This window comes from Empidonax traillii, unplaced genomic scaffold (assembly GCF_003031625.1).
Source record: "Empidonax traillii isolate 1590-97213 ecotype Southwest subspecies unplaced genomic scaffold, ASM303162v1 scaffold146:size911690, whole genome shotgun sequence".
NCBI lineage: Eukaryota > Metazoa > Chordata > Aves > Passeriformes > Tyrannidae > Empidonax > Empidonax traillii.
The window spans coordinates 614,579-635,977 of NW_020955339.1; the positions used below are offsets into that span (position 1 = coordinate 614,579).

General features: G+C 35.7%; 1 protein-coding gene across 7 annotated transcripts in view; it reads right to left on the reverse strand.

Moving 5' to 3' along the window:
* LOC114057774 (disks large homolog 2) overlaps window positions 1-21,399 on the reverse strand; it is a 496,327-nt gene that overhangs the window by 266,428 nt on the left and 208,500 nt on the right. For all 7 annotated transcript variants that reach the window (XM_027884448.1, XM_027884447.1, XM_027884445.1 and 4 more), the window contains exons 6-8: window positions 19,897-20,033; window positions 10,322-10,466; window positions 7,033-7,171 (exon numbers count right to left, since the gene is read on the reverse strand). In XM_027884448.1, the coding sequence (XP_027740249.1) occupies window positions 7,033-7,171; window positions 10,322-10,466; window positions 19,897-20,033 (421 nt within the window). The remainder of the gene's footprint in view (window positions 1-7,032; window positions 7,172-10,321; window positions 10,467-19,896; window positions 20,034-21,399) is intronic.

The window sequence follows — 21,399 nt, forward strand, 5'->3', positions numbered from 1 at the left end:
AACATAGAATAGAATATGAGCTAAGGTATATAACGCTCTCTCCATACCTTAAATGACCAAACTGAAATGGTTAAAACTAAATGCAATTTAATTTGAAAATAATAGAGGTTAATTAAAATTACTTTAAAAATAACAGATATAATTTACAATAAATTTTAAATCAAAACAATTATAAAAGGTTTGCTGTCCCTAGACAAAAAATCGAGCCCCAGGCAAAAGCTGAAAATATTAACTTGAACATTTAATCTGTCAAATTTGCAAGTTATTTAATAAGAAGAATACACAAAAGGACTTATCAGTCTTCCCATATTACTACATATTGTTTATTCTCTTTAGGGCATGCTGAATGACTGTTGAGAGCTCAAAATTACCTGTCACATTCATATAACTCTATCAGTAAACTTCTATGTAACTTTACTCATCACACATATGGTAACACCAGGTCAAAAACGTGGTGTAAAATTCACTATTTGAAAATTCTACCTACAGCAAGTGAAGACCTTCTTTGACTGGGAGACAAGAGTTTAAACTCTGTTCCCACCCAAAGACTGAAAGGAAATGCAGCTAATCCTTTTCAGCAAATGTACACTTTAAAAACATACAAAATACCTTGTTAATGGATGATCTAAGTCAACTCAGTAAAGATTCCAAAGAACAGTTTTCAGGACTCCTTGCTAAAAGCTGCAGTTCTTTTATCCTATTGCTGTGCTTTCAAAAACCATTGTGAGAAAACTGTTACTGACAGTTTTATAACGCAGAAACCATAATATTAGTTGTAATGGTTTAATACTGAAAAGTCAAATTTGTGTACGAATAGAAATTTAAAAGTGTTTCCATAAAATATTGTCAATTCAACTAGCAAGTTTAGATAAGTAAACAATAAACATTTGAGGAATGTTACTTTCAATAGAGGGAAAGAGATCCCCTGAGACTTCAATTTACTGGTTCTGGTTTTACTCCCTTCCAATTTCTGGCACCTTCTCCCCACCCAGAAAATGCTATTTTGCAAAAATACATGTAAAAAACCAAACAAACATGCTTTCCACAGCAAAACAGATAACTCAGCTTTTTCATCCATGAATCTTTAATATCTAACCAGAGTTAAATGTTAAAGTGAATTTTTTATTAGCTGAAGCACAGAAGTTTGATGTTGCCATTTTCTGAACCTAAAAAGGAAATAAAACCTTAAGATGCAGTTCTTTATTTTTATGGGTCTTTTCTCCTGATGTTGTTCAATAAAGACAGAAGAAAAGAACATCTAAAATCTGGATTTTTAGGCTGTAATTTCAATATTTCTAGAAACAGGAAGGCAGAAATACGCTAAAGAGAAAATTGTGACATCTTGCTCAGGTGTATTAGTAATAAATGTTACACAAAATAACTAAAACAAAAACTTTATTTTTCTTTCTCCTACCATAAAAAATTTAGTTGGAAAGCATCTCTGTAGGTCATGTGATCCAATCTTGTGCTTGAATTAGGATTATTGACAACATTAGATCAGCCATAACTTGACCTAGCCAAATCTAAAAATCTCAAAGGGTGGATATTTCACAACTTTTCTAAGCAAGCAGTACTCCAGTACTATTTCACCCACGTGGTGTTTTAATTTCTTCTCAAATTGAAATCTGAACCTCCAAAGCCAGAGCTTGTGGCCATTAGTACTTCTCTACTGAGAAGAGTTTGGTTGCATCATTTTTGCTACTGAGTGCTTATGGGATGCTCTTAGGTTGCCCCTTAATCTCCCCTTCACAACATTAAACAAGTCCCAGCTCACTCAACACCCCTCTAAACCCCTATGTGATCTAGGGCTCTGAGAATCTGGTGGACCATCTCCACAGCTCTTGAAGTCAAAGAATGTGAATTGGTCACAGTTTTCTAGAAAATAACCTCTTTTCCTGCTGACCATGTTTCTCCTACGATAGCCTGGTATGCTGATTACCTGACTTGTAGTGAGAGTGAGTTTCAGGGCCCATGTTCAGCTTGATGTCTGCAGTAACCTCCAGGTCATTTTCAATGAAGCTGCAATTCAGATGTTTGTTTCATGGCCTGTACAAGTGTGTGCAGCCCTTCCACCTGAGATGCAGAATTCTTACTGAACTTAATGAGATTTCTTCTGGCCAAGTCCTCAAGTATATCAAGATCCCTCTAGAATACAGCTCTGCATTTGTCATATTAACCACTCCCTCCTAATTTACCATCCTCTGAAAATTTGCTGAGGGTGCACTCTGTGTCATGATCTAGGTCATTGATGAAGATATTCACTGATAGTCCAGGTATCCTGAGCTACTCTGGTCATCACTGACCACCTGACAGATGTCAAGGGATGATCATTACTCTTTGAGCCTACTGGTTAAGTCAGTTCCCAACCCATTCTCATCTTTTAGTCCACTCTTCCCCAGTTTTTATAGCGCTGTGGGAGACTGTGTCAAAAGCCTTACCAAAATCGTTGTGTGCAAACTAGCACAGCCATGCTGGCAGAAGGCTAACAAGCAAGGTAATACAGCACACAATCCAGGAGATACCCAAAAGGCTATCCAGGCAAACCATTACAAATCAAATTTTCTTTCCAGCCATGATTAGTTGTTCATATTCATCCAACACTTCCTTATGTTTGGATGAGAGGCTGTTAGAAGAGTTTTAAAGGGTGCTGCCCATGTTATAGCTTCTCCTGCCCACAGAAGAGGTGTGACAAACAATTTTGCAGCCACTCCCCATGGCAACCAATGGAGAAGAGGATTCACCATGTGCCCCACAGCAGATCCCAGATGCACATTTGTGGGAGTTATGACATGGGTCAGGTATGACTTTGGAGCCAGCTGTGTTTTCACTCAGCAAAGAGACATTCCTGCTCAGGGTAGCACCTGTGCTGTGGTGTTGCTCAGTATAGGGCAGCCACTCCTCTCTCCTCATCTAAGCAGCTAGTCATTTTATTGGGAAAGGCAACGAGTATAGACAAGCACATGAATTGCTTTTAGTAAATCTATGCTGACTATCCCAATTACCTTCTGGTCCTTTAAGTGCCTGGCAAAGATGAAGTTGAGTGCTTCAGCTTTTTCTATATTATCTGCCAGTACATCATCTTGCCCCCTATTCAACACCTTTTTCCTTCCTCAAATTTTACCTTCACTTTTGGAAGTAGCATACACCTGCAGAATCACTTTATGTTTTCCTTTATGATACTTTTAAGTCTTAGCTCAAATAGATCAGCTTTCTCATTTTGTCATTAAGCAGTCAAGCAATGCTTGCTTACATCTTTCATTTTAGGTCATCAGAAAGCTCTTTGCTCAGCCAAAAAGGCCTTCTGCTGAAGGCCTTTTTGCTCAACAGGATGGTTCCTTGAGTTCTCAATAAGTTTTATTTAGAAATCATCCATCTTTCATGGATCCTATGTTTCTGTGGCAGCATCCCAAGAGATTTTGCTAAGCAACTCTCCAAAAAGGCTGATGTCTGCTCTTCTGAAGTCTTAACAATCAGAACTTGCTGAATATCTTTCCAGACTTCCTTTGAACATGAACTGAAACAACTCATGGTCACTCTGATCACAGCTGTTATTTATCACCACCTTTGACACTAGTTCTTTTCTTCTTATAAGCAGCAGGTCAAGCAGAGAATTAATTCTGCTTCTCCCCTCCAGCAGCATCAGGAAATGGTCAGGAATCCCCTGCACTGCCTGTACAACAATTTAATCTCATTAGAAACTAAAACAACAAGGTCTTACTCACAGTATGATGATGATTGTACTGATAGAATTACTTGACATATCGTATTTATCCGCTTTTGATCCCACATTCTACTAACTTGAAATTGTGTTATTTTATTTAAAATTGAAAAAGTGAAAATTTTTATAAAAACTACAGGAAGGCAAAATTTCCAACCTGAGTGAATTTAATATAAATCTAGAAAATCAAGAAATAAATAATGCTCATCACTGATAGTATTTTGGATCAATAATACACAAAACCTCAAAAAGCTCAGTAACTAAAAGACAACATCCAGCTTCATTAAAATTTTTGGTTGAAGATGATTTGTTACTTTTCAATCCTTTGTGCTCAGACTAGGCCATTTCCCCCTACAGTTTTATCAAGCAAAATTTTTACTGAATTTTTTTCAGACACAAATTCAATATGAGACCAAGAAATACAATTTTTTATCAATAGGAACACTTATTTTTGTTAGGCAAAATAGAATTATTTAGGTAAAAAGACTTTAGAACTGGAAAAAATGAACAAACAAACAAAAATATCAAAGCAAAAAGAAAAGCAAGAGAAAGCAGGCAAATTGAGTTGAATGTTCAACCATTTAAGCTTTACTCATAAATTCATTATCACAAGTAAGTTAAAAGAAAGCTTGTCATCAGCCTCATTCAAAACACTTGTCCAAAGAATTTCAAAAACCTTTTTTTAGTGGAGAAGTTACTGTTCCAAATATTTTTAGCCGGCACAAATGAAAATCTGCCAGAAGTGTTGCAAGACTGCATGGGTAATAAATTTCCTAATGTGAGCACAATGTAAATTAGCCTTGTAAACCTATTACAGCAAGAACCAGGTAGTTTTAATTTTTTAGCACTGCAGTAGCTGGCAAACATCTTAATTATAAAACATTATGTGAGAAAAATGAATAGGCTTTACTAAAGTTATCAATATGATAATTCAATTACCAAAAGATTTTCTAAACTGGTCAGCAACAAAGACTTTCTAAATATCTTCTTATTTTAATGGCAGACTCATAAGCAAATCTCATGGCATTGAACAAAAAGAGTACATTCACTACTCTCAGTCTATAGCTGTGAAAATCACAGTGAGATTAACTGTTGCATTTTCAGCAGTTCCACTTGAATCAACAGGCAATAAATTCGATAAACAGACATTAAAAAAAAACCAGTCTCAGCAGCATTCAAGGGTTAAATGACCTGGTTTTGAAGGTCAGAGCTCCTTAATTGTTGTAGTCAGAGGAGAAAGCTGGTCTCTGGCTCTTGTTTGGGTGTCTTTCAGAGTGCTGTATGATGTATGTCCAGTAAGGAAATGCAATGGCAAGAAGTGTCATTTGTCTTATGACTAAATTAATTTCTCTTTGTGCTTTTGTTTCCTGGATATCAGTGTAGCATATAGGCTATTATCACTAATAAAACGAAGTTCATAATAGCCTCCTCCTTTTCAATAGGCCAAATTTAACACTTATTCAGAAATATGAGATTTCCATCTGATTTGCTCTGTGGTATTCAGAGACTGTTCCTATCACTTGACACCCTTATTTCTTCCAGCGCCACACAGTTGCCACAGAAGGTCGTGCTTGTGGAGTCAGTCTCTCCAGTCAATAGTGCCAATGCCACAAGAAGACTTTATATATCAGACCTTCATTAGACAACACACTAATTTGGAAATCCAGATAGGAAAAGGAACATAAGGGAGGAGTGTTTCACAGAACGCACACAACTTCTCTGGGCATTCATTTTTGCCCCCAGATGATACAAAATGGACATTGGTGTGAATACCTCAGTCAAGAATACTCTCAGGACCTAAACCAGCAGAATAACTGGTTTAAAAACTATTCATACTAAAAGTATCAAGATAGAAATGCTAAAAGAAAAGATCAAAAGGACATACTAACTAATTTCAATACATAGCCTGCAGGGTTCTTTGAGCAAGTAGGCTTTCTACTGGATATCTGCTAAACAATCGGGTAGGACTGTCACTGCCTTCCCTTCTATATATGTTTTTTTTTTTTTGGTAGAAGTAATTAGAAAGTTAAAATCATCTACATGGAACATAAAGAAACACAGGACTTCTTCATTACCATACAAGCCTTTTAATTGTTAAAATGGCCTTTCAATTGTCAGGGCAGCCTATCCCTTTTTAAGGATTACTTCCTTCACTTTCTCGGAGTTCTTGATCTTCTTAGCTATTGTTTACTTGTAAGAATGCATTTTTGTTGGGTTTAAACTTTGCTAACTCTTTCTCAGTAATAATGGTGCTGAAAAGTCATTGCAGAAGACGACAATTCAGCACTACAGGTTTATTGACAAAGCCTTTATCATTGTAATCCAGATACTGTAATATTGATATTCTTCCTATACATGGGGGTTTAAGAAGTTATTATAATTGGACCAGATAAAACCTTGATGGAAAATTTAATGAAATTAATGTTTTAACTATTAATTAAAATGTAACTTCTTGAAACTCTGTGGAAAAATTCATCCTAATTGAATGTCTCATAAGTTGACGGAAAACAATTTCAGCTTTGCATCCTCAATCAAAACAAAGGAGAAATTCTCTTAGCCAAGACAGGAACGCAAGGTGTGGTTTCCACACATTTACGTCCTGATTAAACACTGTATCATGATTTAGTTAACCTGAATCTGTCTGATCCAACAAGTTAAGCGGCTTGAGATTGTAATCATGTGCAACAAGAAAAATGAAATGCAAATTAGCAAGTTATGAAGCTGACGAATACACAAGTGGATGAGACTCTTTGGCTTCTAATGGTTCAGAAACTTTCATCAGTTTCCCTCCTATATTTAATTGCAGCAAGTTTATACATTTTTCCATTTCCATAGTGTTTTCTCTCCATAACATTAATCTTTCAATGTGTGTACACAGTAGATTTCAACCTCCCTTTCACTAAAATAAACAATCTGGACCTTTCAGTGGTACTATCACAGACGGGTACCATCACACAGAACGGTACAAATGCCCATGCATCCCTCCACCCCTAAGTGCAGTGAGCCAGATGAGTCACTGATTCTGAGATCTCCCAGTTGTGTTAAGAAGCAGGATATTTTGCTCAGTGCCAGCACTGTTTTTATGCAGCCATGCTGTTTAGGAACTAGTGCAGGATTGTACTCAGACAGCACAGACCTCTGGTCAGAGTCCATCCCTGTGATCTTTCTCTTAGTGCTTTTCAGACCTGTAACAGTTTCAATTCATCTTCCCTTGAAGATGGGTGAAAAGAACTATATGCTGTATTCTATTTGAGATGCACTGAATGCTTTACCTATATCCTTTGCAAGGTAAAAAATAAGGAGAAGCATCTGACCTGGTGTAGTCATCCTCCACAAGCATGTGCTTTGGAATGGGTGAGTATCTTCCTGGAGAAATAGGGGCCAGGGATGTCTTGTACTCTAAAGTGCCATTGTTTCCAGAAAGTATATGATTTTCCATTGGCGGAGAATAAGCTGATGGCAAAAATAAGCATTTCTAGTTAGCAACTTTCATGTTTCAATAGATATCAGAAGAACGTATTTTTTTTATTTAAGTACCAAGAACATATTCAATGCAGTAAATAAGATCAAAATAAACAATCATTGCCCAAGAGAGCTTAAAATATAACAAGAAAGAACAAAGAGCTGGAGTTTTCACAAAAATAAGACTAATACTAATACTAATAGTGTCTCATTTCCAGGGACTGACTCTTTAGAGGATATTCAGTTTCTGAATAAGGAATCTGAATAAGCTCTCCTGTTTGGGAGACAGGATGCATTTTCTTCACTTAAGCCTAGCTTGAAGAAACAAATGCAAATAGGAAAGAATGAGATTAAAAACACACTCCTCTTTTTGGCTCAAATATACACCAGTGGGAGTAATATAGTAAGAGCTCGCTGCAGGATAAGAGCAGGAATTTTATGTATGGCAGGAATTATGTATAGTGAAGAGTCAAAGTTGATCTACTAAAGGTGCCCAAATCTGCAGTATAATTGAAATTTCTTATCAACACAGACAGTATTTAGACCACAGTAAATTTGTATATTTAAAATAGAAAATGGATATTAATATTAATCATTAATGAAAAAATCATAGGACTGTGTTGTCCAATTCTATACTGAGTTTGCAGGTTTTGTTGTTTGCTTGCTTTTTGATATTCTGAAGATATCTGGGATATGTGTGACTGAAGAGATGCCATAATGGTTGTATTTTGTCTCTAGTTAATATAATTAGAAAAGAAAATTATAAATACAAAAAAAAAACCAATGAAAAATGTTTTTGCAATGAGCTATGATTAATTTTCTCATAAGAAGATGACAGTTAAAATTTCTAGTATTAGTATTAGTCTTCCTTTCAGATGCTGAGATACAGAATGTTTCAAAGCAAAATCTTTCTGCAGGGAAAGGCCATTATGCATTCTGAAATGCTCAGAACATGTAGGTATAATGAAAGGTTCCCTGAGGACAAATGAATCTGTATGCACCAACAGCTTGGGAAGGGCTACTGCAAATCTTTTCAACCTTTACTCTCCCTCTGGAATCACTTCTGTCTTCTCATATGCTGCTGATCTATAATCTGACATAATAAAACACACTGTTTTAGAACTCCCAAATTATTATGTTGAAAGTATTATAAAGCAGGAGATTGGGTAGGGATATTTAGCATTTTTACTTCCTGTGCTTTGCTAGAATCATGACCAGACCGCTACTGAACAACATGATTGCCATCTGTTGTAACATTTGCTAACTGAATAGGTATCCTCAGCACAGCTGAGCATACCACCTGATGTGCACGTTACAAAACCTTCCCTACTATTTTTATGGACCAGTCCAAGCAAAAAGAATTTGAGATATTTAGCTTTTCCCTCAACTTTGTCTGTCCAAAGTAGCAAAAATATACAACAGTGTAGAAAAAAAAAAAAATCTTTAGCATTTACTGCCTTTAGTCAACTTCCCCGCCCTTAGCTGGCCTTAAGTGCCCCTAGGATTATTGGCAGGAGACCAAGAGGGTATGGATCAGTTGCTGAAGCTTTTGTCAAAAATTAAATTGCTATCCAGTTGTTAGATGATGCAGTTGGTCCCTGTTTGTAGTTGAACCCAAGGCAGAGGGTTTTTAATGAACAGCTAAATGAAGAAAGGGAGTTTCAGTAATGTACTATTTAGACTAATGGGCACCAGTGGTACAGAGAACTGTAACTGAAATGTTAATATTGTTGTGAATGACAAGAGAATGGGAATGCCTGGGTATGGACACTATTATGACTGTCAGAAGGGGTAGAAGAATGACATGTATTGATAAGCCTAGATTAATCAATATGTTATCAATACTAAACATAATTTGCCAGGAAAGCCTACACCCAAACTAAAACAAACTCTAGTGGGAGATAAAGACTAGGCTAAAGTCCAGGACACATAGATAAGAAGACAGAAGTGAGTAAATCCTGAAGACAGGCAAAAGCGGGGCAGATGGAAGAGACAGAAGATCCTTATTGCTGTCATCTCCATAAGAGTTCAAAACACATCGGCAAGGAGATTGTCAACATAAGAAGGTACATGTTTATGATAAGGACTCCACAGCCACCCCTCAACCTTGTACATGGTCACTTCAGGGAGTCCTGGGGATGCACCTGGATGCACATCTTTCTACCCGAATGCTGGATATGAGCCTATACAATTTTGAGTGCATGGATATGACAGCCTGACTGAAATCAGTTCATTTTGAAATGAAGTCATCTTCCCTTCCTATGGGATACTTCACTGATTTTTACTATTGTTTCCACAACTTTTCCTACAACAGACTGTGCACTGAATGCAAGGACAAATAAGGCCTTGGTCCTCAGTGAAAAATACTAGATGAACATATATAAAGTTAATGGGCAAACTGAGAATAAAGCAGAATGGAACAATAATTTATCAAATCTTCACTATGAGGGTAGTGAAGCACTGGAACGGATTGTCTGGAGAAGTTGTGGGATGCCCCATCCCTGGAAGTGCTCAAAGTCAGGTTGGATGGGGTTTGGAGAAACCTGGTCTAGTGGCAGGTGTCCCTGCCCATGGCAGGGGGATCAGAACTAGGTGAACTTTAAGGTCACTTCCAACCCAAACCATTCAGTGACTGCATGAATTGGACATACAAAGAAAATAGATAAAGTCTTGTAAGTAGAGGAGTGGGTTTTTGTTGTAATTAAATATTTTATTCAAAGATATATTTGCCTCAGGCTTTTCTCTAAGCTTACTCAAGACAACTTGCTGTTTGTTCCAGTTTTTCAGTGGACAAAGGACTTCAGGCTACAAATCTAATCATATTTCAAAATACATTTGCATTTATTTATTTTTGTAATTGTCAAAGGAGTTACAGTTCAATCTGATCACCTGCACAATGGCTAATTGGAATCAGCCCAGCCATACATCATCTACATTGTTGTTTTTGCTGCAAAGATATGTTAGTAGTTATATTATCTGCAGTATTTCATGAGTGTAGCATACTTAAATGGCAATTAACATTTCATTTTTGTAGCCTTCCAAGGTGTTTCATAAACTTTAATGGGGTACTTTGAACAAGCTATGAAAAAACACAATCATTAACTGATAACTCCTACTAAATGAGTTGCAGAAGTCACTTACAGTGAGTAATATCTGGCGGGCCATATGGATCGGTCATGTAAATGGTGGTGGGCTTTCCAACTTTCAGATAGACTACATCTGATGTGTTCTTCAGTATCGCTACTGCCTCTTCATGGGTAACTTCCTCTAAACTGTAATTATTTACCTTGAAAGAGAAATCAAACAGGTAAGTTGGAATGCAGATATAGACATAAAAACTGACACAGCCTTGCAGTTTTCAAAATGTTGGGAAAAATCCCTGTAGACAAAGAGCACTAAAGATTACAGAAGCAGTATTGTTGCAAGGTAGAAAATAGAGTTTTCTTAGCACATGCATATTCAAAGACTGATGTAGCAGTATTGACACACAGAATCATAATGCGTTCAGAAGGCACTTGGTCTTATCAGTAGAAAAGTCCTTTGTGATATTCTGTTACCGGTATAATAATTAACATAAAATATGTTTAATAATAAATTAAAAGCACCACATCAGTTACAGAAGCTATCTACATTATTTGACCTAACAAGATGAACTTCCAAATTCCTCTTTTAGCATGCATGGCTGGGACCTAAGAAATACCAACACCCCAAATCCTTCCATCACTGATATGACATTAACAATTAAAATAATAAGGGGTACAAACTGGTATACAGAATATCTATGAGGTGCAAAAAATGAAATAGTGCCATTCTGGAAGAGGAAAAGGGATTTTTTGATGTGAAAGTTTCTCAGTTTTCTGGAAGCACAGGAAAGGGACACTGAAAAAGTAAGAGAACGTAGTACTGGTTCTATGCATTTTTAGAAAAGAAAAATACTTAAGTAAGTATATGAGTTAAGGACTACAGATGAAATAGGGAAGGAAATGGTGGCAATCAGTCTTGCCTATTTATGCTTTTCTCCCACAGAAAGCAAAAAAGTGTCAGAAGTCGTTTATTGTAGAAGCATATATAATTTTTTCAATTAGAAATCCACTGTATCCACAGAATGTCAACAGATTGTCTTCCTGTAAACAGAACTGTGAACGTTCTCTGCCTCAAAAATATACATCCTGAATGGAGAAATTACAGGATAAAGAAAAGAAGCAAACAGTGTAGATGCAGGTTTCAAACATGCGGTGTAAGCCAACCGAAATAACAGAATCATAGAATACCTTGAGTTGGAAGGGACCCATAAGGATCACTGAGTCCAAGTCCCTGCTTGTCACAGCACTACCTAAAACTGAACCATATGACTAAAAGTATTGTCCAGCCACTCCTTGAATTCTGGCAGGTTTTGTGCTTTCCTGGGGAGCCTGTTCCAGTGACCTACATTTCACAGTGAATGTTGTATATGCAACATTTTATTGTCATTTAAATTGCTACCCTCCAATTTCGACAGTTACTGCAAGGATTCTTTTAAAAGATTATGCAAGATGGAAGCAGAAATGGTTCCTCAACTATAGTAGAACTGTAAATCACAGAAAAATAACCTTGTTCTTTCTAGGTATTTTGGTATCAATAAATTACCAGAAACCTGAACAATAAGCTGGACGTGACATCAAGGTACTGCCAAAGGGTCTGGTAACTGAAAAGAAATCCAGTTACTATGAATCACTAGAGAATTCCTCGTACCCAGATGGTTTCACCAGCACCAAGAAAGAATTAAATGCTATTGTATTGCTAAATGCAAGGATTCTGTTTAAACTTTGTTCCTTCTATAATTCTGAGATTTGGTTTTAAGGTTAATTGAAAGAGACAATGGCAGGTACATTATGATAATTTGACATGAAGAGCAATGACAGAGCCTAACACTCAGAAGGGAGTTGTTGACACTGTATGCTGTATTTTGACATGTCTTCTATTTAAATAAAAATATTACACCTAACTTGCATAAGTTTCTTTATTTTTATTTGTTATGAATAGCAGTAACTTACATATACAACTTTAATAAATAAATGTCTTACATTACTAGGATGGTAGCAAGAGCAAGTGACTGAAATTAAGCTTTTCTTGCTTATGTATTTCAAAACCGCTAGACACTTCAGATTCACACTTTTAGAAATATAACCAGAAAAGGTTATCCTTTACCTTTTCTCCTTCCCACACTGTCTGTACATTGTATCTATCTTTTTGTGTTTCATTCTAAGTCAAAGCTTTTTTGAAGCAGAGAAAATCTCACATAATCTCACCCACTATACTGCTGCTGTAAACAAATGTTCTTAGTCAAAAAAAGACACACTTAGCACTTCCTGGATTTTTACTTTTGGACTTTTTAGGAGTGCCTAAAAACAATTAAGACCCAAATTGATGTGATGCAACTTTTTTCCAAAGGTGTCGGGTTTTTGTTGTTGTTGGGTAATTTGTTTAGTTTAGTTTTTAGTTTGGGGCAGTTTCATTTGTTTGTTTTGCTTGGCTTTGCTTTTGGGATTTGTTTTAGTTTGGTGGGGTTTTTTGTCTTGTTTTGTGGTTTTTTTGGAGGTTTTTTTGTGTTTTTTTTTGTTTGGTTTTGTTTGTTTGTTTGTTTCTGGAAATCTAGCTTATAAAAATCATGGCTAGGACTGTTGACTTCCATCACAACACACTTGGATGTCACAGTTGTGCAGTCAGAGGACAAATAACCATTTTATAAACAGAAAAAAAGCATGATACATAGGAAACTTATATGTACTATGACAGGAAACTGATATGTGCTATGACAGGTCCTATGCCTTATCTTTCTGACAATAACTTTACAGGACAGGGATTTTACCAACATGGTGTACAAGTTATTGAAATCTTGAAGTTAATACTTCAGGAGTGGAGACAATTCTAAACTAAGATTTAATGTCCATGCAGTTCTGCATTATGTTTATACAATTAAAGATCCTAGAGTTCAGTGCCAAATTTATGTACTATGACTATTTTTTTTTCTCTTTCCTAGTACATATAAGCTTAAGTATGCAGCATATTGTGGAAAACTGAAATATGTAGAGCTGGAACTTGGTAGAATTTGAAAGAAGGTAACATATTAGTGAAATCCAGAAAAGGAGATCGTCAGAAAAAATGCTGAAAGAAAATCTGATGAGATAAAAGGAGCCTTCAGAGTGAACAAAGTTCTGCCATAAAAAGTATTCCAGCAACATATACCAAAATTGCTATTCAAACTCATCCTGTATGTACAGAAAATCAGAGGTATCTTATCTCTAGAGAGAACTCTCCTAGAAAGTTTGCTATTAATTAATTTTGTCCTGGACTGCTCAGTTCTTAGTAAACACAGAAATAAACTCAGAGTCAATGTGCATCAAGAGAAAATAAACAAAGAAACATGTCGATTCATTCATAAAAACAAAGATTCTCAGTGGTGCCATAAGGTTTCCTTTACATGGGAGGTCTTTGAGAAGGAGATAAGATCTCTTTACTTAGTCATTTGCCAACATCCATTTAGAATTGCAGTATATAAAATATACTATGCCATTCCAAGTTTCCTTCAGAAGGCAGTCCTTGTTTAGGATCTACAATTTCAATTAGTAATCATAGGTGCATGTATCAGTATATTTTCTACTTTTTGATCATAAAACACTGATCACAAACAATGACATCTGTATGTATTCTGATATACAAAAGAACTTGAAGACCTACAAGAATTATTTGTTTAATGCATAGATATTATTGCAGGATGACTGAATTATGTAATTTTTTTCACAAGGAAATCTCTGGATATCATCAAAATGTCAGGACAGAGATGATAATAATAAGGAAATTTGATATTGTTTTTATGATAATATTTATAGAGAGAGGAGAATTGCTCAGAATCTCCAAGAGAGACTATTTCTTGACCTAGTTCTTGTTTCCATAAAACCTGCCTATTTTAACAGAATTTCAAGTACTTAATATGGCTTTTTTGGTGGTTGTGGCACAATCAATGCATCATAGCAAAGCTCTACTTCCTCCTGTTGAAATGACCTTATATATTTGCATAAAATTTGCAAAAAAGAGTTGAGTTAGAGGTAAAGAAGATAAAGAGTGGGAGATATGCACAAAATAAGAAATCAAAGTGTATACAGTATTCAACCCTTTGAGATGTTGAATCTTAGGTGCAGAAGGGCTGACATCAATCTGAGTGGGTAGAACAGGCATTGCATGCCAATGTTCTGGATCTAAGAAGACAACTTAAGTAGGAATTAATTAACGGGGAAAAAAACCCTAAGACAAATGCTAAAAAAGACATTTATCTGAGTGATCAAGTTAGCTACAAAGCTGGGTACTTGAGACACAAAATGCTGCAAGAGGAGCCAAAGGAGAGGAGCCACAAGGAAAACAGGTATGGAGCAAGTGGGGCTTTTCTAATTGGAATAGTTCCATGTAAATTCAAAACCACAAACAGTACCAGAAGTAAACAAACAAACAAACAAACCAACCAACCAACCAAATTGGGGCAGCTTTTTCTTTAAATAGAAAGTATGTGATACAAATACATACTGATAATATGATAAAAGAATAGGAGAAAGAAATAACATAGCAGTATGAAACAAGTTCAATCAAAGAAGCGATTTGAGTGATGGGTGAAATGAATAAGAAATGGTACCAAAGAGAGATAAAAAGACTGGGGTGGACTTTTTCCTAAATAACATAATCAAGGAGATGAAGTATAAACCTAAGCTGGAATATTTTATTTGGAAGTTTTCCAAGATTCATACTGGGAAACAAAGGCCCTGAAAAGGAGCTAGAAAAGCTTAGAATCCCCAGAATGACTGTACAAGTGCTCTAAAGAATAATTTCATTCACAACAGTATAAGCTGATATGAGAATAAGAGCTCTGGAGGAATAAGTCTGTCTTATTTAATTTTCCTTTATTACAGGGGATTCATTCCTTGCCTCCATTGACTTAAGCTAAGAAAGATTAGATTCACTCTGTGAATGAGACAAAGAGGTGATCTTTACCTTACCAGTGGTAATGTTTGCTTTTCTGTAATGTTTGACTTTTCCTAAAAAGAGCGGATTTTCCTCAGTGAATATTGCCAGTAAACAACTGCAATGTGCCGGCTGTAAATCTAGAACACTGATGGCCTTTTTGAAAACTCTCTTTGTTTTACAAGGCTGCAAAAAGTGAAAGGCTTTCCAGTGCTGAGGACTAACAATTTTTACTAAGGAGGTAAATCTGTATGGATTAACTAAATACTTATAATCCCATGGACTCTTGAATTAGTTGTACAGGCGTTGGACTGTTTTGTAAAAGATGATCCCAAAAAGACAGCCAAAATCACTTTAAAAGAACACCTCTTAATCAGAATCAAATGGTAATCTTTAAATTATATGCTCTGATTACTTTAATACAAACATGACCCTATATTCATATACCCTCTGAAAGAAACAGATACTGGCAGGGGATCCCATAAGGGACATATCAACAGTTGCACAATAACGACTCCACTGCAGTTCTATGAAATCACCAGAAAATAACATACTTTTTTTCACCAGAGAACTAGATAGAAAGCCTAAATTTCTGAAAACAAAAGTGACTTGTTTCTTCCTCCTGTTTTCACCAAGCGAACAGAATCAAATTAAATCTCTTGTTATGTACAATCACTGATCTCCATGACTATATAGGCCAAGAAACAAGAGCATATGGCCCAAATATACAAGGGTATTTTGGAATAGGAGACCTACTTTAGAAAGGCTAATACTTATAAAAGATAAGTATTACTTAAATTTTCTTATAAACACCAATGTTTTTAGTTTTCCCTGAAAAATACCTAGCTTCTACCTATTAGTGTTGTTATGTACTAGTAAAACCACACAGTTTTATACTGATTTCTCAATTATTCATTCTCTAGATAACTCTTCCAAAATACGATGAGATAAAAGAAAGTATTTCTTATCTGAGATGTAATAACTTAAACCATTTTCTAGCTCTTCCTGACCATCATTAAAAATGACCCTAAAGAGGTTACAAGTGCGCTCTCATCACGCTTCAATGTGAGATATTGAAGGCAGGACTGCCTTAGACTGGAAGAAGGGCTGAAGAAAACTTTATGATGTTCAGCAGGAAGAAACAGTAAGTCCTGCCCCTAGCATAGGCTAACCTCCATCAATAGCACAGGCATTGACAACCTGGCAGCAGCTCTATGGAAAAGTGCTTGGGGCTCCTGATGGATGGCAAGCTGGGTATGAGCCAGATGTGTGTCCTGGCAGCAAAAAGGTCAACAGCATCCTGGGCTGTACAAGCAGGAGCAGAGTCTGGAGAATCAGCAGAAGCTTATTCCCCGATAGCTGCCACTCGTTAAACTGTACCTAGAAACTGCATTCGGTTTTAATTCTCACACTATGGGAAAAAAACCCACAAAAGGCAGTAAGTTGAGAGGTGTGCTGCTGGGATGGGTGTGGTTGGAACACTAGCCTGGTGAGAAAAAGTTGGGGAATCTGGGCATTTTCAGCCTGGAAAAGGAGTTCCTCTAGAGACAACTAATGACAGACCACCAGTGCTTACAGGAAGATCATCAAGACAGAGCTAAGCCTTTCAGAGTGGTATATAGTAACAGGATGAGAGACAGCAGGCAACTGTTGAAACACGAGAGGGTCAAACAGGTTATAAGGAAAAGTATTTTCCTCAGAACAGCTGAGCAGTGGAACAGGTTTCACAGAGAGGCTCTACAACATCTATCCTTGGAGATTTTTGAGATTCAATTGGATAAATTCCTGAGCAACCTTGTCTGGCCCCATAGCTGACCTTGAATTACCATGTTGGCCTATGATGCTGTACATGATTTACTTTTGCTCCCTTTCAGCACAAAGAGAAGCAACCTAGCTGAGACACCTACTGCAGTGATATTCTCACCAAAGGCATTAACAGCAGCAGGCATTACCACAGCATTACCAGCAGACATTAACACCAGAACACAATAAGAGAGTATTTTTCTTCCAACTGTAAATCTCCATAGCAGAGCTCTGGTCTTTTCCTTTCATATACACCTAGAGAAACCACTCAGTTTTTGGCTTAAGCATTCATACTTTCCCCAGTAATTTTCCAAATCGGCACCTCAAGATTATCCTACAATGGAGAATTTTCCTGTGCAATTGCTCAGGGTAATAAGCCTTAAGTGCAGGTTTAGTGCCACAGAAACATAACTGCATAACATGGCATTTTATAGATTTTACAATAATCACAATGCTCAGCATTTACATAATACATCTTCTGAATGTTTAACACACAATTAGCAATCTGCATTTAATAACAGTACGGTCAGCAGGCTGCAAAATGCTCAGGTGGCCCCTTCCTGTTTTACATTTCAATATTAGTTTTGATTCTGCAGCATCACTTTTATTATGTCTTAAATTTGAATTAATTTGATTTCCCATTGTTTGGGATCTGAAACCATTTCACACAAACTTATCTGAATGCCGATAGAAAAATTAAACAAGCTCCCCAGCAGCTGCTGAGAATTCAGGAAGGATGACGAATTCTGGTAAATCTGATAGAGAAATGATGGAAAAAACCAAAGATCAAGAGACAGTGCCCTACTGAGAAGAAAAAATAAAAACAGGAACTGTTAAAATGTACAATCAATAAGAAATCAGTGAAGCAGAAGTAGGACTGTATAGATGACAAGGGTAATATTGTGTTGATAGGCTGCCAAAAGAAAGTAATTAATTCTTTCACTCACTACTCATAAAGGAACATGAAGTTAATGTAATAAACTGACAGATAATTCACAAATAAGGACAGATAATTATGGAAGGTGCAGAAGTTATGAAGAAATCAGGGAGTCTTGTTGGAGAGAATCAGAAAACATGGCTGTAATCTGCATAAATTTTAAAAATAGATTTTGATCTTGTACCTTCAAAAATGTAATAGTTAAGGTATGTAAAGAGTACACTGACTAGAATTTTCTTATATAACACTGAAAAGCTAGATCTGGAAGTACATAATTAGAGGAGAGCACTATTTTTAATTTTTTGCTTATTTTAGAGGCAGTGTTAAAAGGAGACAACATTAAGTAAAGAAACAGTCCAGACTGAAAGAAGAACAAAGACATCAAACACACTGAGAATGACCTCTGGTCATTTTCAGAAGTATAAACTTCTTACAATGAAGAAACGTCTATATCTGATTGTAGTGAATCAGTTTCAAGACTGAGATGCTAAATAGACTAATTCTATAAAAATCTGAAAATAATTAATTTATACATAGTACATAAAATAATTATATTTCTATTCAAATTCATCCTGATTAAATTACACTGGAAAGGGTGAATATGGGGAGCTTGAATCTGTTTGGTTGTTTTTCATTAGTTTTTTTTTAATATATACTTTTACTATCTCACATGAATTGGAAAAAATTAAAGTAACAAGAAATTACAGACACAAAAATTGCAAGGAATTCTTATCAGTAAAATACCCCAAACCAAACAACAGCTGAACAGAAACAGACTTGCAAAATAACTAAGATGCAAATTTGGCAAATATAAATATGCATCTCTACAGAAAAATTAGCCAAAACTTCATTATCCAACAGTAACTTGAATTTTAATGTCCTGAGATTCTGCAAAGAAAAAATACCAAAGAAATGTTAGTTCTAGTTTTATTTTGTTTTGATTTTGATAACACCACTTGATCCTTAAGCTGTTTTATCTAACCTCTTGTGCTAATTAAAAAAGTCAGAGTCCCCAGCCCAGTAACTAAATGCTTTTCCAGTTCTGTTTGATATCCTGTATAAAATGATAGTCATCTTCATATGTGACTGGAATACAGTGTCCCTAGTCAAATAAAGAAAACCTCAATTAGGCATAGCTTTGCAGGCAGCAGAAAGGGTCATGGCAATTTTTTACTGCTTAAATGTCACATCACAAAACAGAGCTATCACAGGACATGTTTTTTTTATGGCACTTAATAAAAAAAATATTTCTCTACCTGCTGATATCTATGCAAATGCATTGACATGAATACAACTTGACATAGATTAGCCTGTGCTGATTCACCAGGGTCAGAATTAGCCCCTCATCATAGAATTAAACAAACTCTGTGAGTGGGAAAGAATTATCTACAAGAAAAAGGGTACCAGCACTGCAAATAGCAGGAAGGATTTGGGGAAGTGAGTTTTATCAGAAGAATACACTTGCTGAATGAAAAATTTGGAAATGTTTTGCTTTTTTAACATATGAACATATACATAAAGCATTCCTACATGTACTGAAATGTAGGCAAGTAGTCCACTGACAGTGGCTACATGTGAGACTTTAGAGGCACGTTTTGACATCTTTCAATATCCTTACAAATAACAGTGCAATCAGTACTACCATAACAAGTAGTTTGTCTAAAATCTTTTACTGTTTTATGTTTCATTATGACTTGTCACTGATGAGCATAATACATTTATTCTCTTCTCTGTTAAAATCTTGTCAAAGTAATATAATGCATTGCCTTCACTTCATAAAATGTTGGTTTTCCAGAGTAATGCTTCCTTAACTGCAGTCTCAGAAATATATAAAAAGAATGGGAAAAATTAATATGATGGAAATAAAACTCATAATTATTACAGCATTTCTACTCATTGCCTCCAGAAAGATGTATGGTGAGTGAAAATCCTTATATGAAACAATTTTCAGCCAAATGAAATGTGATTTAAATTTTATCATACTTACCATAAGAAGTCTATCTCCAACCTGTAACCTCCCATCTTTCTGTGCAGCTCCCCCATCAATAATCTTGGTGACATAAATGCTGTTGTCCCCAGGGATGTGTTGGTTTCCTACCCCTCCTGCAATACTGAATCCCAGACCTGGAGAAGATATTGTAAACAAAACATTAGCAATACAGTATATAACATTAAAGAGAAGTGGAAAGTAGCATATATACTGTACACTTATAGTATTTTTTACAGAAATACAAATAACATAAGTGGGGTCCTTACTCTTACTTTTCCTAAAAGGTCAGGGAAAGAACTAAATTAAGAAAATTCCTTGTCATTTACAATTGTAGGAAGGTAGAGACAAAAATATTGAATTGATATGATGTTATATAACACACTCGCTGAGGGCCAGTAGAGCCTATTTCAAGAATTTATGGCCCAACTTGCAAGGACTAGTAATAAAACAGTGAATCCTGAAGTTTATTTTGTTAAATGTTGGTGCAAAATACATCACCACCTATCAGAACAAAATGAAAAGTGTTCTTATTGTCCACACAATTTGAAGAATATTTTGAAAGGTCTTCTAAAGGTTTTGCAAGTTTATGGAGTACCACAGTGAAGGGTCAGTGAAAGTAAAACAGAAACTATGTAGATGTGTGGATTTAAATCGTGGGGGTTTTCTCTAGGACACAAACAACTTTGGCTATGGATACATAAACTGAGAAAGCAATATTCCTTTGTACATATATAACTTCTGTTCAGAGATCTGTGAAATTCCTAGATAAACACTCAAACTTTGGAACAACATCAATAATATATGCTGATACAATTCAAGATAAGGAAGGTAAAATAAATAGGTGTTGGGGTAATAAAAAAAGACAGTTTCCCCCCTTTCCTATTTTTCCTATCTTCTGACATATGACATAAACAGGCAAATGATTGCTTTAATTTGTAAGAACATTTAAATCTTTTAATCAGAGAAAAGACAGGAAAAAGCAGTAAAATGCAATAGTAAAAAATGAATTGTGTGGAATTTGGCATTTTATCACAAACTCAACAGCCAGACTTCATGGGCAATAAAAATTAAGGGATGGTATATTTAATATGCATATGGTTTTATAGCAGCTGTTTGTGTGCAGAGAGAAGGGGTTTTTTGAGTCAATTAAATATTTTTTTTTCTCACATTATTTTCATTTGCTCATCATTTTAGCTTAAAAAAGATGTGAGGTCAGAAAACGTAGTGGACTACTTAATGGGTAGTGCCAAACCAGTAGATTACAAAAAGAAACCTCTGAATTTATATCTCAAATCGACACACTACTTGATTAATTAAGATGACTACTAACAATACTCATGAAGTTAATTTAGAAATATGGATAATTAAAATAAATCTTTATTTAATTTTCAGATAAAGCTGGTGATCACAGTTACTATTTATGTGTGTCTACCAGGACAATTGCATGTATATAAAGATTATGATTTTTCCAGCATAGAAGAATTGCTTCATTACCCTGGG